General features: G+C 41.1%; 1 protein-coding gene across 14 annotated transcripts in view; it reads right to left on the minus strand.

Moving 5' to 3' along the window:
* Window positions 1-115: 115 nt before the first annotated feature.
* Window positions 116-14,549, minus strand: part of NEXN (nexilin F-actin binding protein) — a 29,136-nt gene continuing 14,702 nt past the window's right edge. For 6 of the 14 annotated variants that reach the window (XM_083620991.1, XM_083620985.1, XM_083620984.1 and 3 more), the window contains 8 exons: window positions 10,236-10,433; window positions 9,862-10,041; window positions 9,272-9,460; window positions 6,955-7,152; window positions 6,425-6,646; window positions 3,066-3,251; window positions 1,420-1,780; window positions 116-1,324 (listed from right to left, as the gene is read on the minus strand). In XM_083620991.1, coding sequence (XP_083477117.1) covers window positions 1,311-1,324; window positions 1,420-1,780; window positions 3,066-3,251; window positions 6,425-6,646; window positions 6,955-7,152; window positions 9,272-9,460; window positions 9,862-10,041; window positions 10,236-10,433 — 1,548 coding nt within the window. In that variant the 3' untranslated portion in view covers window positions 116-1,310. Of the gene's footprint in view, window positions 1,325-1,419; window positions 1,781-3,065; window positions 3,252-6,424; window positions 6,647-6,954; window positions 7,153-9,271; window positions 9,461-9,861; window positions 10,042-10,235; window positions 10,434-13,019; window positions 13,065-14,549 lie in introns of all 14 variants that reach the window. The other 8 variants (XM_083620994.1, XM_083620988.1, XM_083620993.1 and 5 more) reach the window with 2 other exon arrangements.

Raw genomic sequence — 14,549 nt, forward strand, 5'->3', positions numbered from 1 at the left:
GTGGGTTTTTTTGGGGTAAGGGGCAGGTACTTAAAGCTTTCAGGTGGAAGATGAAGTGTTACCGTTTCTTCCAGTATTTGCAGCTGTGCAAGTATTAAATAAAGAACATACTCAATTTTAGGAACTGAACATATTTATTAACCTTCCAGTTCAGGTACAGAATAAGTCATTTGGTACAACATAAGGAAGAGACCCAGTTATCTCCTGCATAAAATGTAAATCAGTTGTCCTGATCAATAAAAGTAAGCCAAAATCCCATGGAAGATTATGCAAATTTCTTCCATATCTCTCCATTCCAGCACACATTTTAGTCTATATTGGAGTTCTGTTGGTTGTTTCACATGTAGCAAAAAGCATGGCTGTAATATCTTGTTATACATACATATTTCTGTATTGTGTCTGGTATATACTGAGTGAGATGATTCAGTAAATAATTATACAATACGAGATGTAAGTTGAAACATCATTCACTATGATTCTAACACTTCCAACCTGAAAGATACAAATTTGGTTCAATATTCCAAGCAAGATGCTGGACAATGCCTACCATCTAATACAAAACAAATGCAAATGTTTTATTTCAAAGAACATGACATACAACTGTGTGTACACATTTAGTTACATAATCCTGCTTTCAAGCCAATATAATCTTGGTTTAATTTTATTAAAGCATATTAAAGGAAAAGTTGCATTAAACAAAGGCATAACTTAAATAAACCACTACATTATTTTTGGCTACTTAATAGTTTAACCAAAAAAATATACTTTTTGCTCTCAAAGCTTCCAGGACCAAAGAAATAAAGATCATTTTTTATGTAGTACGAATTAAGTGGTCTTTGGATTTGATTTGATTTAATACTGTGTTTGTATATGGTTTTGGCTGAATTTTCTATATGAAAACTAACATTAAGTAGTTTGCTACTTAGGGTAACCTTACATGAAGTAGCCGATCACATTCAAGACAATCGTGCATTTTGATTAACATGGTGAAGACTTGATGGGATCATATGACAAGCTGTTTCATATGAACAGCTTGGCTTTCCTGATAAGAATCTCCTTGTCACAGAAGCAATTCAGTGGCATTAACAAGCAGCCACAGTGCTGTTTACAAGTGGAAATTGAGCCATTGTTTGTCAAATGAACCAAACTTCTGTTGCCAAACTTCAGTCTGAAACCAAGAGATAAATCTGGCAATTGGGTATCTTATTTGAGGAATGATAGACAACTTCTTGTTGGCCCCACCACAGGAGAGAGAAAGAAAGATGGATGTAGTAAATTTAGGGAAGGAAGGCTCCAGAAAAAGTAGGATATTAATAGTCATCAGCTAGAGAAGAGAAAAGAAAAGAAAGTTAAGAAAAGATCAACAGACATGAACAAGAACTAAAGAGCTGAGAACTTTTAAAAAATGTTAACTCTTACTCTCAATAGTGAGAATACAGGTGCTAGCTGCTGTTCCTCTGCTGTTTACTGCTTTACACATATATTCTCCTTCATCTTCCGGGAAAGTTTCTGGTAAGTAAAGGCAGTAGGTTTCTCCTCTCTCAATATATTGATAGTCCTCGCAGTCCTGCAACATTTCGCCTTCAAACCACCATGTAACCTCTGGCTTGGGTTCTCCAGTTATTTTAACAGTAAACCTTACTGGTTCGCTATCCACAACAGACACATTTTTAAGAGGCTTTTTGAACCATGGAGCACCAGACCGTGCTTGCTGTTCTTCATCCTCATAGACTGAGCCGTTAACAATGCTGCCATCCTCTTCCTCCTCCTCTTCCTTTTTCTGCATTTTGAAATATAAATTGCAACAACAAATGCTGAACATTATACATCACATTGAACAGTACCAGTATGGTCAGCTTGGATAGCTCAGTTAGTGTGTGGCGCTGATAACGCTCAAGATTGCAGGTTTGATCCCTACGTATTCCTCCATTGCAGAGGTTTGGACAATATCCTCTGGGTCCCTTCTATTTTTTCTATTCTAGGTACAGCTGTTCTCAAGATCTATCCTCACACTAGTCTAACCACACTAATGTCACAACTGAAACAATGCAAGGATGGAGTTCTGCAAAGGAAAGCAGGCCTAAGTCTCAAAAACAAGTCAGTGGGATAACCAGGAGATTTTTAGCCTTTAATGTTTTGTGTTTTCTAGGCCTTGTAGAACAATGCAATAGTAATCCTTGCCCGCTTGCCAAAAAAAACCAAGCCTTGGTTCCACTGCATGTACCTAGAGCTTCTGCTAGATAATAGATCATCTCTTACTCTAACAAACCAGCACGTGGATAGGCTTTCAATTTTTAAGAGCTCAACTTTTTAGGGATGTGCATTGACTCCAAGATTAAACTTGTGGATGTATCAACAGGCTGCAGCCTTATCGAAGCACTCTTTCTAATTGACTTATTGGGAAGCAAATTTTTTTCTCTTAAGAACAAAACCTCTGCTTTCCTTCTATTCACTGTAAAGGAGAATACGCTTTCTGTTTTCACAGCGGTAGATAAAATTTGCAGGCATAGGAGCCCCTCCAGAATTGATAAACCCTGCCAAATTGTAAGCAGTTGCACCCAAGGCTTTTCATGCAGAGCACCTTAAAAGTATATTATTGCCTGTCAGACGTGGGCGCATTTGCAGGCATGATCTCCCGTTTTGAGGGGATGAGGCCTCCCCAATGTTGGTGTTATGGCTGCAGGGGTTCTGCTGCAAGGCAAGAGTTAATTACTTTGGGGTGGCTAACATGAATTTTAAGGTGGGAAAAGGAGAATGAGCCCCAAAGGAGGACTGGGGCAGGGGAAATGTCACACAGCAAGGATTCTCTTACCCTAACAAAAGAGAAAGGATGCAGTTTCTCCCTGGGAGTTTCTCTATTGCACCCGGGTGGGGGTGGAGCCCCACTTTCCCACCCCTTCAAGATTAGGGCATTTCCTTAGCTTTGTTTTACTTTCCCTTCCCTGCCCCAACTAAACCCAGTCACTTTTGGGGGTTCCTGACTCCACGGAGCAAATCCTTGATCTCACTTGACACTTTGCTAATGGCTCAAACTAGCTTGGGCATGCGAAAACCACCTGCATCACCTTTTGCAATGCAGCATCAATTTCCTTCTGTTCAAATTGCATGCGTAGCATTTTTTGTTCTTCAATTCTTCTCTGCTCCTCCTCTTCTCTTGCCTTTGCCATTTGTTCAAATCGGGCCTTCATGTCTATCTTGTGTGTAAATGGAGCTTCAGATTTTGTGGCTGGCTTTACATCTACTTCATCTTCCTGGAATAATAAAAACATTATGAGATGGCACCAAGTTTTTGGAAAAAGTGGAGGGCGGGGCGAGAGAGCTGTTATTACTGGATATGGAAAACAGGCAGAAAGCTCACTACTCCATAAACTGAATATATAGAGCCTGTTACCACAAGATGTTAAGCTGTAGGCAAAACAAAACAAGTTTCTTCTAGTGACATAAAGCATATCCTGTAGTATCGCCATAATTTAATGCTTCAAGGAGAAGAAATTACAGTGCGCTGTCACAATTAAACATAATTCTAAGCTTTATAATCCTGAGAGGGTGGTGTTTGCTACATGCAGGAAACTTGGATCATAAATACTACTGCCTTTAAACCTACTTGATTTTTCCATTTTGTGAAGATAAATAATACGTATGAAATCTGGAAAGGAATTTTCATCTAACTCCCTAGAGGTAAAATAGGAGCACAGTCCATGATGGAGTACAACTCCCATCATCCCTAGCTAACAGGACCAGTGGTCAGGGATGAAGAGACTTGTAGTCCCAAAATATCTGGAGAGCTGAGTTTACCTATGCCTGGTCTGCCGGCATAGCAGAGTCATGCCCGAAGGGGATCATCATAGTTTCTATTTAGCCACACAGACACTGCAAAATTGACATACTACAGATTTAATCAAGCTGTAATTTTACACAACTAGTTATAGGTATCAGCTAGTAGCCCAAGAAGTGGATGTGAATCCCCCATTTGGATGCCTGCAAAAACATTTTTACTTCCAACAAGCCTATCCAGATAAGCATTTGCTTTTAAATTTTTCTGATTTTCATCTGTGTACTGTTGATAAGACTGGGCAACAAGTTTTTACTTTTTGAATGTTGTCTAGATTTCTACAACTGATTTAGGGTATTTTTGCACTGCTGAATCAGGAAATGGCATCCGTTTCTCTCCATCAGGTCAGGTTTTCTGTAAACTGAATGGTGGGCATTGATAAAGGTAAGTACACGTAAATTGCATGTTGCTTCACCATTTTTCAAACTTCAGGGCTTGAACTTCTGTTTCTTGGAACTCCTGGAATGCTCAGCAGCACGGAGGTCTCTCTTCAGAGTCCAACAGTAGTCAGCCATCATGACTGCGTCCCAGCGACCCTGATACCTGGTTTCCATCTCTTTCATGTCCTGATGGAATCTCTCCCCCTGCTCGTCACTCATTGAACCCAGGTTCTCAGGAAACCGGTCCATATGTGAAAATAGGTAGTGCATCTTGACGCTCATGTTGCAGCCCAGGTTTCTGAAAGCAGTCAGCATGTTGTTGACAAGTTCTGCGTAGTTTCTGGCCTTATTGTTGCCAAGAAAGTTCTTCACTACCAGAACAAATGCCTTCCACGCTTCCAGTTCCACTTCGTTCATTGAGTTTCCGAACTCTGGATCTCTGATGAGCTGACGGATCAGAGGACCGTCAAAGATGCCAGCTTTCAACTTCTCCATGGTCAATCCTGGAAAAGCCTGGCACAAGTAAATGAAGCAGTCACCATCCTTGTCCAGAGCCTTGGTGAACTGCTTGATTAAGCCGAGCTTGATGTGCAGCAGTGGGAAGAGTATTCTGTCTCTGTCCACCAGAGGGTCGTTGATGACGTTCCTTTCTTTGCAAGGCACCAATTCCTCCCGCACAGGCCAGTCCTTCTTCGTGTAATGCTGAGCACGGTCCCTACTATCCCACATGCACAGAAAACATGGGTACTTGGTGAAGCCAGACTGTTGTCCCAACAAAAAGTTCACCATCTTCAGGTCAACACAAATAAACCACTTATGCTGATCATAACCAATTTTCTCCAGCACATACTTCACCGCTTCATAGTTCTCCTTCAGTGTACTCGAGTGAGCCAGGGGTATAGAGGCAAAATGGTTGCCGTTGTGTAGCAGAACACATTTCAGTGATCGCTTGCTGCTGTCAATGAACAGTCTCCAATCTTTGGGTTCGTACTGTGGCATTCCAAGCTTGAGCAGAAGCTGCGCAATATCTGCACAGTACACCAAGTCCTTCTCTTCCGAGAAAAAACGGAGGTACTCTTGATGCCTGTTGCGGAAGAAGCTGATGCGAGCACTGTCAGAGAGGAGGTTTTTTCCCTTCAATCTGGATGCCAACAGTTCGGCAGAGTCCTTTGACAAGCTGAGGTCGCAAACTAGATCATTCAACTCCTTTTGGGGAAATGGATGTGGAGCATCATCTTCAAGAAGCACTTCTTCATGTCCTTCAACACTGGAGGCATCTTCGTCACTAATGTCAGGAAGTTCTCCGAAGATAGACACTGGAATTTCATCACAATGAGCTACAGGACGACGTGCTGATTGAAGATCAGGATACTTCGTGGGGCGGCTGCCCCATTAACTTAGTTTTGATCCCCCAACTTTATGCTTTGCCACACCAATTTATGGAAGATTTCGAGGTTTTATGACCTCAAACTGATCCCTTTTCGACATAATCACCCAGAACTATTGGACCTGAATACTTCTTGTCATTAAAATAATCATTTCCAATCAAAACAATTATTTGACAAGGCATTTTACCCCCACCAACTTCTTCTAAAATGCTCCACACAAGCGTACATGTGAACAAAAACGTAAAAAAAGACATGTGGCCATAGCTAAAAAACTTGACCTGATTGAGCAAAACAATGTGATTTTTGGATTCAGCGCATCAGATTCATCCTAAATCAGCTGAAAAAATGCAGACAACAAATTTGTTGTTGACCAGTGTAATTATTATATATATTGTCCTGTGCACACTATGTGAATATTTTTTTGAAAAAGCACTTTGGCATTTTTTCAAAATGGTTTAAAAAAAACCACAAGACCTGTTCAGCCAAGCCAGTGGTGCTCAGACATTATCACAAGGCAGATTCAGAATACTGCTCCTTTGGTTGATAACAGTACCTGTCTGTATTGTGGTTGCAAGTTTCCCGTGGGTGGATCACACAATGCAGCAACATATAAATTTCGTAACCATATGTGACCTTTCCTACCTGCAGTTACTACATTGAAACATTCCCACCATCCCATAGGATCCAGTTATGCAAAGTAGTAACCATGTGGAGATAGGTTTACACAAACAGTGCTGTCAGTAAGGCTTCAAGTCTTGTGGTTGCCACACAAGCCCTAGCAAGAGCTAGCGCAAGGCAGCCACTGAATTGAAAATGGGACCTACCTCTTGAAATTTCTCTGCTTCCCTTTCTTTTATTTCCTGATCCATAGCTCTTCTCCTTGCTCTTTCTTCTTCAATTTTTTTCTGTATTTCTTCTTCGGAGAGCTGCCCAATTTTCTCAAACTTTTTCTTCAAGCTCTTCGCTTGAATAGAACCACTTCTTTTTAATTTTATTAGCTCCTCATATTCCCTGCTTAGCTCAAAGGTTTCACACTCCTCCTCTTCCTATTTAAAGGAAAATATGCCACAAGGTTATTGACAATCAAATAATACCAAAAAACCCCCCCTAAATGTGCAGTGCTTAAATAACGCACTGTTAATTATGTAATTTACATTGCTTTGAGCAGCGGCATTGAATTGCCTGGGTCCGCAACACACTGCCTGCTATTTATATTGAAGTCCAGTTAGCTACTAACTATAATTTTCACAACAAGCTTTTAAACTGCATGCTTTTCTCGCCCCTTGTATTAATTCAAGAAGCAGAAAATTCTGCATGCGCTTATCACAACAATTCATGTTAAGAATTGACAGACCTCTCCCATTTCTTGTCTGAGCTGCTCAAATTCCTGCTTTTCCATTTCCAGTTTTTGTCGGCGCTCCTCTTCTGTACGCCTCTTTTCTTCTTCCATTTTTTGTCTCAGTAGCTCCTCAAAGTTAATTTCCAGTTTTCCAGGTGTGAGAGATTCTTGGGATACAGTTTTAGACATTGGCGAAAGCTCATCATCTGGACTCTGTTTGAAATAGTTTTATCATTGCACTGATGAAAAATTACATTTGTGTTGAGCATCCCATTATATTATAATTTAGATCCACAAAGTGACTTGGATCTAGAGAGACCCTGAAAGAGGTTTACTTTATTTGGCTCCTCAAGAGCCCCCAACAAACCTCTGGCACTCACAAAAAGTGCTTCTATATGATTTTTGAGTATCCCTTCTCCTTTACCTCAAGGGGCGTAGCCAGGGGGGGGCAGTTTCTCCCCCAGATCAAGTAAAACAATAGAAATACTTAACTAACTGACCAATCACGTCAGTTCTGCCCCCCTAACAAAAATCCTGCCCCCCCAACAAAAATCCTGGCTACGCCCATGTTATCCTTCCTTCTCAATTCAGCAAAAGCCTTTGGAAAAGCTTTTCAGGGGTGATGGCAGGGCCTTACTGGAAGAAAGAACTAAGAAAATCAGCTTCAGCTAGGCATTCTTTGCAGGCTTGCTCCAAACCTATAAAATTTATATGTACAGGTGTTTTTTGGTTTAAGGTGCAGCTATGCTTAATTATTGTTGTGATATGTTTGCTTATTTGTGACTCTACACTAAGGGTTTGATATAAAACATCACTTCTTACTTGGATAAAATCTCCATTGAAATTAAGGCAATCAACATCCTCATAATGAACACTGATTCCCTCTCTCTCTCTCTCTCTCTCTCTCTCTCTCTCTCTCTCTCTCTCTCTCTTTCTCATTCACTCACACACACACACCCCTACACCTTCAGTCGACAGGGCAGTTATGTATATGGAAGTTACACCTTGACGGGGAAAGGTAAGATGTTAATGTACCAAAGCACATTAATGTATTAAAGGATTGTGAAAAGTGAAATACTAAATAAATCCAACCCTACAAACACTGCCAGCAGAACACTGACACAGGATCTGGGCACTAATCAGTTCTTCCAAATAGGAAATTGAAACCAAATGCTCCGTGATGTTCCCACATTTAAAACAAAACACCACATGCTCCATTTCCTCACCAGATGCAATCCTTACCCTCTGCACAATGGTTGCAATCCCTATTTACTTATTAGTAGCTCCAAGACCATAATGGGAAGTGCTCTTTCTCTGAGCTAAATTAGAGGATTGTAATTTTTATCCAAACTTCTTAAACTGCTAGCCTTTCCCTTTGCCAAGCTCCAGTGGCGTAGCGTGGGTTGTCAGCACCCGGGGCAAGGCAAGTAATTTGGCCCCCTAACCCGTGGATTTGCGCCCCCTAACCCGTGGATTTGCGCCCCCTAACCCGTGGATTTGCCCTAACCCCAGATGTTGCGCCCGGTGCGGCCGGCCCCCCCTGCACCCCCCACGCTACGCCACTGCCAAGCTCACATGAAACAGAGTTATGGGACAGGGACCAGTTAATAGAAACGAGTTCTTGAAGGACATGCTTTGTATTTACATGTGCTAATTTCAGTAAATTGAAACAGAACAGTGTGTTTCCGATCTTCTGCAGATTATAATCCCATGAGCATAACTTGCACCCCTAGGAGATGTGAGGGAGGTGATTTACACTTGGACCATTGGGTTCCTCTCTGCAAATATGGTGGGGGAGCTCTTGCAACAGAAAGGGGAAGACATGGGCACTGCAAGGGAAATTTGGTGGGAAACGCCTGTCGTGGAGACTGCTGGGTCTAAGTCCATGGAAGAGCAAGTTTGTTGAAGCCTATGGACTAGTTGGTTTTCCTGCTACAGTTTGCCTTGACCACTAAGCTGTTGGATTCCTCCTCTTGTGTGTACGGAGAGAGAGAGATGCCACCAAAGTGATTAAGATGCGCTGGTCATCATGCAAGTTGTTGAGGCTCAGTTGACACTGACATGAAATGGCGCATATAGTGTCATCAGCCCAGTCCTTCCAAGAGAGATTTAGTAGGCACCTCCCCTTGACCTTAAAGTGTTTGCTAAAAATGTTTCTATGTGGCCAGGCTTATCCAAGCAACTAGGAATACTTCGAGGATAGTTTGTTGACGCTCTGTGGTTTAAAAGTCTTACATAGTTTTTATTGTATAGATATAACTGGCAAACTACTCTGTATTTTTGTGTGAAATAGTGGTATACAAGTATTTTTATGAATAAATAAATGACCTACCATGCTTTTTCTTGCTTCAGCAAATGCCTTTTTCTCTTCTTCTATGCGCCTTCTGGCTTCCTCTTCTGTTCTCTTTTTTTCTTCTTCTTGCCTTTGCCTTTCTATTTCCTCAAAGGTAAGTATCAGTTTCCCAGGACGGAACTCCTTGACGGAATTTTCATTTTCCTGATCATCATAATCTTCATTTAGCTTTCAGGAGAGAGAAAAAAAACATGTAAATAATAATGATGATGATGAAAGGTGCAGCAAATTTGGGAGGTATTGAACTTTTAAAAATAACCAATAAAAAGTTTTAGTATTAAAATAATGTATATAGATTCCCACCCCCTTCCCACTAAAATATACCAAAGGTCATGCATGGAAGCTAAAATAGTTATAATTAAATAGCACAGTAATTCAAGTAATATTCAAGCAAATGCAAGTGGAAGTACGCTGCACAACATAAGGATTCACGCAGGACATGATGCGTGAGAGAGTATTGAGGTAGGGTTGCATGTGTCCCCCTGCTTTGAATTTTCATATGGTCAGGCATACATGTCTCCAAGTCCATCCATCCTCCACTAAGACCATATTTTGCTCCATATGCTTACCATTTGCTGCCTTGCCTCCTCAAATGCACGTTTTTCCTCTTCCAGACGTTGCCTCGCCTCTTCTTCTGCTTGCCTTTTCTGATTTTCTTGTCTCTGTCTTTCCAATTCTTCAAATGTTAGTTTCACTTTGCCAGGGCTGGGTGATTCTTTTCTTTCGCTGTCAAGCATTTCATCTTCATCCTATATACAAAAGTTTGTTATTCCGACTTAAATCCTCATGATACTAAATGCATGCAGTCTTAAAATCCCAGATTTCCGTGCACTCCTGAATCCACTTAGTTGGAAGCAAGTTTTGCCGTAATAACGGGAGCCTTTTTCCAATGAAGCATGCTTAGGGTCAACATGCAAGGGGTTCCCCCCGCAATCTTGCTTACCACATCTGGTGAGAAATATTTGACTTCCCTGAGAGCTTGCTTTTCCTGCTCATATCTCAATCGCTTTTCTTCTTCAAGCTTTCGCCTTTCTTGTTCTTCTCTCTCTCTCTCTAGGTCCTCAAAACTTATTTTCATCTTCCCAGGTGTTTTGCTAGGTTTTATGGGAACTACTGTCACTAGCAATGAATCATCACCTTCCTGTTGTTAAAAACAAATGTCACCGTGAACATTTGGACTGTGCAACTACTACTGCCTGTGAAGAATTACGCTTCTGCCAAAATGTTCAATTGCTTGGAGGATGTCTGGACAAAATCTGTGGCCACAGCTGACTGTCTTTAGGGTAGCAAAATGGCATCAGGAGGAGATGCTGCTCCAGCTCTGGGCACAGCTGCTGTCAATCATTTGTGAATATTTGAATCGTGCCATCAGTTTAGCACTTCTGAACATTCAGCAGAATAATATATATCTATGAAACTGTTTGTAGTCCTTACAACAACCCTGTAAGGTAGGTCAGTATTATTCCTATATTGCTCATGGAGAAGCTAAGAGGGACTTGCCTAAACCAGCTAGTAAGTCCGTGACAAATGAGAGACTCCAACGTATTGTAACTCCATTTATCTTTTTCTCAAAAGTTCAGGTCATTCAGATAAAAACCCAGTCCGGATAGAAGATGAGCACCTGATTTGACACTGATATGCTGCTTTACCAGGTCCTTAAGTTGATAAGAGTTATCTCAAGACAACTACATCTATTAAACTGAGCTTTGCTTCTACTTTTCAAGCATTAAAAGATGGGTGGGGGGTACAGGAGATTAGCTCCAAATGTAGTAAATACCCTTTTCTAATCTGATCTAGGTAGATGTTGTGACGTGTGAAAGGATGCTCTTGAATAAATAGAGCAGATATGGTTATTAAATGCCTGGGGCATATGCTCAAATAAAACTATAGAAGGTCCATGTTTATCTGGACCATATCTAGCGGGCAGGGCACTCCTATTTGTGCCACTTCGGTGAATGTGATATAAATGAATATGTGGGAAGTGCAGTGCTACTAATACAGACACAGATCTACCACACATCAGTATTAAAATTCCGATTACAACACTTGCTAAGAAAAGAAGATCACACACACACATACACACAGCCCTGGGATGGCACCCTCTTCTGTCCTCAAACCTACTTTCCACGTCAAAAAAACAAAACAATACAGAAAAACACCATGGTGTTACGAACTGGTGGTACCACACAAAGAGCATCGTAAAATTGTGGGACCATGCAGCAGTGTAGTAATCCTTGTGTCAGATTCTATGCTCCTCATCCACTATGCAGAAGAATTCACTTTCATGCAGGAGCAGCTATTTTGATGACTGTCAGTAGATGGTAGTTACACTCCATGAAATCATGGTAGGATATCTGAAAACGTTTGGTTAGCCTAATTTCTGGTAAATACATTAGAACAGGAGTACCCAAACTATGATTCATAGACTTTCAATGGCCCATGAACTTTTGTTGAGGTGGTCCAAGGCATGTTGATATTAAATACTCATATTGCTTTTCATTGCTTCTTTTGTTTCTTGTATTTTATTCTACTACCATCTATAAATTTCAGATTGCAGCGTTAAAATACAACACAACAAATAGCAATTAAAATACAATGAAAAATCACACAGCATCTACCACAGCTGTTAAAATTGCTACAACAGGCAGGAAAACCGTTAAGTGGCCTGCCAAGTCCATCAGCAATTTTCAAGTGGTCCATGGGGTGTGGGGAGTTCAGAAACCACAGCAATGTCATTTTTATTCACTAGATTTTAATGTTTTCTCCCATTATAGAATTTAAGACTAGGATTCTCAAGCAATCCCACACTCAAGTACTGACCAGATGCAGATCGGCTTAGCTTCAAGCAAGAGTCCTTTCCCATCTGGGACTACCTAAATCTTAGTCATTTAAAATGTAGCCAGTTTCTTGAGGGATCTTAAATTTTAAAAGATACTGCCAAGGCAAATAACATAAAAAATTCAAAGGACTTCATAAAGACAATCTTAGAAAGTGAACAGCTCTGAAAGCCTAAGCTGGCTTTAATTAAGACACTCTTGTGTCTAGTTAATCATTTGGCTATTAACTTGTTCCACAACTTTTGGAAAAAAAGTTGTCTCAAACCATAATGGGTAGATGCACTCCTAATTCTGTTAATTACTGTATGTAGATGTATTGCAACTGCCATAGTGGAATCAAGATAGCGCTGTCTGCAGATAGCCCACAGGCCACATACAATGTGTCTGTAATGGCATTACATCAATTCAAGCAGTAAATATAGTAGCTGCCTTAGGGTTTATGAGACCACAACATTTACCTTGGGGCTACTGACCTCATTTCAGAATGCACTTCACATTACTGTAAGAATAGAGCTAAGCAACATGGTGCCTTCCAATTGTATTACGCTACCATTCCCTTCAGCCCTGGCCAGAAGCAGATTAAGTAAACATTAAGAAACAGCATTGTAAAATAATGTGCAGGCGTCCATGTCATCAACGGTTACCGGCAAATGACAAAGAGCCAAGAAAAGTAACAGTGTAAAGAAGCAAAAGTAATTGTAATTCTGGTCACATTTACCTCATGGCGAGTGCCGAAAGCACTGATCAGTCTGATAGTATACTGTCTCTGCTAGCAAAGTGTGCTTTCGTGTCTTTCCCAAGTGTTTTTGTTTAACCCGGCCATTACTAGATATGTAATAAACAGTGAGTCACAAATAGGTGAATGTTTCATGGTAAAGAAGTCTGATTACCTCCGATGCCGATTCGCTTCCCGAATTGTTTAACTGCTCATCAATCTATTAAATAAGAATTTCACACAATAATGTTACTTTGACTCTTTGGCTCCCCCTTGCAAAAACATTTTAAAATATGAAAATATTGTGCCGAATGACAAATCGAAATGTGGCATTAAAAGGTGCGCTTCCAGTGTGTACATCTAATCTAAGCAGCCGCTGGTCAGACATTGCTCTCCAGAGGTATTTACCTCAACTGTACAAGAGGTTCAGACTTTAGCATGCCCGCCTCCATTGTACACCATGTGCAGCAGCTAGAAAGCTCCCACGCTGAACACAACCCACTAATTTTGTGCCATGGCCTGTGATGTGCTGGACAAGCAGCAAAACCAGCAAGCCCCAGGAGACCTGGAGTAGATGGCTGGTGAAGGGTTGGTAACAGGTGAACTGAGCTGAAGCATATTCACTGGAAAAGCACAGTCTCCCTGTCCCTGCCATCTGGAAAGCCTTTAAAATCCTTGCTACTGCTGCAGAGATATCCTGCATTCACCTATGCACAGAACAGCGCACTTAATTTGTATCTTTCTCCACAGCCTAACGTGCTTACTGGGTTGAGATTTTCCCCTAGAGAACAATGTCTGGCCAAGGCTATGTGGCGATTCCTTCACACAACCCTATTTTGTGCTCATTTATGGATACGTAGGTCCATCAGCTATGAGCCACATGTAAAATTTTGCATATATCCCTTTAAAAATACTCAAATGTGATCAGAGTGGATCAAGCTCTTGCTTCCTGGTTAATGTCTGGGAATGAGATTGGATTAGGTCTGGGGGGAAAGGCAGGATATACCGGTAATTATAAATATAAGTACAACAAAAACAATTAAAGGTAAAGGTAAAGGACTCCTGACAGTTAAGTCCAGTCGCAAATGACTCTGGGGTTGCGGCGCTCATCTCGCTTTACTGGCCGAGGGAGCCGACGTTTGTCTGCAGACAGTTTTTCTGGGTCATGTGGCCAGCATGACTAAGCCGCTTCTGGCAAAACCAGAGCAGTGCACGGTAGCTTTCCTGAATTTCACACACTGTATTCATTTGATAGGGTGTGGAGTACATTGTTACTTAAGGGTGCCTATAACATCTAGTGTGAATATCTAATGTGTAAAACCATCCTTTACATACTAGTTCCCACACTACACAGGCATTCTCTGCTTCAATTAAATATTTGGCAACTACTATTGCCACAGTCCGTAAGGCTAACTGTTCAGTTAGACCTTTATTACTCATGCTTCACCTTTCATTATGATACTGAGAATACCAGAATTTCTGGCAGGCTGAGGGTGGCTTAGTTACTGTCTACAGCAACAATGAATGTTTGTTGCATTGTAAAACAAGAGAAAGAAGGGCATCTAAAAGGGCATCTTTCCGGTGATCATAAGTTATGGGTAAATTTAAATGCTACAGTGTCTGTATGGAGGTCACCCAAAAGCCCGTCTCAACATTCAGCACAACACACAGCATGCAGGGGCGGAAGTAGGCTTTATTTTACTCG

This window comes from Podarcis filfolensis, assembly GCF_964270895.1.
Source record: "Podarcis filfolensis genome assembly, chromosome: 6".
Taxonomy (NCBI): Eukaryota; Metazoa; Chordata; class Lepidosauria; order Squamata; family Lacertidae; genus Podarcis; species Podarcis filfolensis.